The 2,802-nt window shown below is 41.8% G+C and overlaps 1 protein-coding gene across 1 annotated transcript; it reads left to right on the top strand.

The window, feature by feature from the left end:
* The first annotated feature begins 792 nt into the window (after window positions 1–792).
* Window positions 793–1,488, top strand: LOC125483805 (zinc finger protein 3-like). Its single transcript, XM_048600500.1, has 2 exons — window positions 793–1,095; window positions 1,279–1,488. Exons 1-2 carry the CDS (start codon window positions 793–795, stop codon window positions 1,486–1,488), a joined length of 513 nt encoding a protein of 170 aa, XP_048456457.1.
* Window positions 1,489–2,802: the final 1,314 nt, after the last annotated feature.

Raw genomic sequence — 2,802 nt, 5'->3', positions numbered from 1 at the left:
GCCTTGTCACGGACCATCTTTTTGTATCGTCTAACCCAAACATTACTCAAAACCTATTACATTTCTTATGTTTCCTATTCCTGATGAAAATTCACATTCCTGTAATATATATCTTTCTGCACACATATTGCCCAAACTTCTAAAATTTTCCAACATGTTCTGTTTTCATTCCCAATTTTTGCTATCCTTTGTATGAGGAATTGTTTGGATGAAGATTTATCACCTCCATGTCCTTTTGTTCTCAATTCCCCCACGAGAGGAAATAGTTTCTATATCTATCCAATTAACACATCCGATAGATTTTGGTGAAATCATTTTAATCTGGAGAAGTATCAATTTACATTTACATTCCAGGGTGAAGAAGCGCTGTTGGATTGGTTAAAACAAGGCTTTCAGAGACTCACCCCAAGCCTTGCTTCATTTTTTCATCAGCAAGTTTTCTGTTTATAATTCACTTTAACTAACTGGAGTGTTTAATATGAGATTTGGATGAGTAATAGTTGCTGGATACTAGACATGGAAAGACACGTGAGGTTGCTGGGAGAACTGTATATGGCATGACAGGTTGGTGCAGGAATGATTATTCCCCACAAATCACCAGTTTCTTTCAGCTCAATTTCACACACTGCTTTTTATCTTTTTGTGGGTTCTCACTCACTCCTTCTGTTTAAATCAATTTCACAGCGGAGTCAAGGGTGAGGATTTGCAGTCGTGAAACTTGAACCAAACATCTCATCAAGATTTGAAAAATTACTCAATTTATTGTAACCAGAACATCATTGGATTTTGACCATGGAAGAAGAAAACACCTCTCAGAGTGGGGAGAAACCACACACAGAACATGTGTGTGGTTGCAGCTTCAGCCAATCATCTGGCCTGTCCAAACACAAGCGCAGTCATGTCAGGGAGAAGATGTGTAAATGTGGGGACTGTGGGAGGGCATTTAATTTCCCCTGTGAGTTGGAAATTCATCAGTGCCATCACACAGGGGAGAGGCTGTTCCTGTGCTGTGTGTGTGAGAAGGGCTTCACTCGGCACACTTGCTGCAACACCAGCGGGTTCATAGTGGGGAGAGGCCGTTTACTTGTTCTGTTTGTGAGAAGGGCTTTACTAATTTGTCCAACTTGCTGAGACACAAGCAAGTTCATACTACCGAGAGACCTTTTAAATGTGCAGATTGTGGGAAGTGCTATAAAAGTTCCAGGGAACTGACACACCATCGAAGTGTTCACACAGATGAGAGACCATTCAAGTGCTCTCACTGAGACTGGGTTCTAGCAATCATGTGAACTCACTCTACATCAACGCAATCACACTGAAGACAAGCCATTCACCTCCTCCATGTATCAGAAGAAGTTCACTCAATCATCTCATCTTCGTTCACACCAGCGAGTTCACACTGGGGAGAGACCACATGCCTGCTGCAAGTGTGAGAAGAAATTTGCTCATTCATCCCATCTGGTGAGACACCAGCGATATCACAAGTAGTTCTGGTGTTGGGATTTTCCTGTTAATCACATCCAGAACTGATCCATGTATATCAGGCTCTAATTCTTTTGATGTTATTAAAATCCAGCCAAGTTAAAGTTGCTAGTATTCTGGGTGTCAGATAAATCAGGTATGTATCAATTACACAGTGTGGTGAGCTTTTTAAATAAAGAACACCAATTTGTCATTTTTGAAGAGCTCTCCCTCTCTCCTGCCTCCTCCGTCCTCACCTCCAACAATAAGTACAAGGAATAAATGGAGCTTCTTTGTCACTAAGATTGAAACAACCTGATCAGCTCCCTGTCCCGATTCCCTCTCTCTCATTCGCTCTCTCGGATAAACTGCCTCAAAAGTTTTTTTTTCCATGTCCGACCCTTGGACATATATGTGTCTTCAATCTCCCTCCATTTCCTGTCATGCCATGTTAGAGGTCACCTTGTCCAAGATTCTCATTTCCTGCTCCAATGGTCCTATTCCCATGAAATGCCTGACCACTGAACATCTTTATTTTCTGCATTTGTTAATAGTTCTCTTGCTGGTACTGTCCCTTTTGCTATAAACCCGCCATATTCAAGTTCCAACCTTACAATCCGTGCAAGTTACTTTCTGATTTTGAACCTACCTTTCTCGTCCAAATTCCTGGAATGAAAATTTTCCTCCCAAATCCACGTCACCTCTCCCAGAAGGCAATGTTTTAATCCCCAGATTCAGCTCCATTTAACTGCCCACTCACCATAACCTTCATTTCATTTACTGTTCAACAATCTTTGCCTTAAAATCGTTCAATGAGGTAGCCTCAACTGCTTCACTGGGCAGGGAATTCCACAGATTCACAATCCTATGGGAGAAGAAGTTCCTTCTCAACTCAGTCCTAAATCTGCTCCCCATTATTTGAGGCAATGCCCCCTAGTTCTAATTCCACCCACCCAACATCCCTGCTTCTATCATATCTACTCCATTCATAATTTTATTCCATACCCTTTTATTTTTCTAAATTTCAATGAGAATAGTCCCAGTCTACTCAATCTCTCCTCATCAGCCATCTCAATTCTGGAATTAACCTGATGAACCTGCTCTGTACGTCCTCCAGTGCCAGTATATCCGTTCTCAAGTCAGGAGACCAAAACTGTACACAGTACTCTAGGTGCGGCCTCACCAGCACCGTATGCAGCTGCTGCATAACCTCCCTATTTTTAAATTCCATTCCTTTACCAATGAAGGTCAGTATTCCATTTACCTTCTTAATTACCTGCTGCATCTGCATACTAAATATTTTTGGTTCGTGCTCAAGGACATCCAGGTCCCTCTGCGCAG

The sequence above is a fragment of the Rhincodon typus genome, chromosome 8 (assembly GCF_021869965.1).
Source record: "Rhincodon typus isolate 14 chromosome 8, sRhiTyp1.1, whole genome shotgun sequence".
Lineage (NCBI taxonomy): Eukaryota > Metazoa > Chordata > Chondrichthyes > Orectolobiformes > Rhincodontidae > Rhincodon > Rhincodon typus.
Note: the sequence above shows the minus strand (reverse complement) of the source record. Positions and strands in the feature narration are given on the sequence as shown.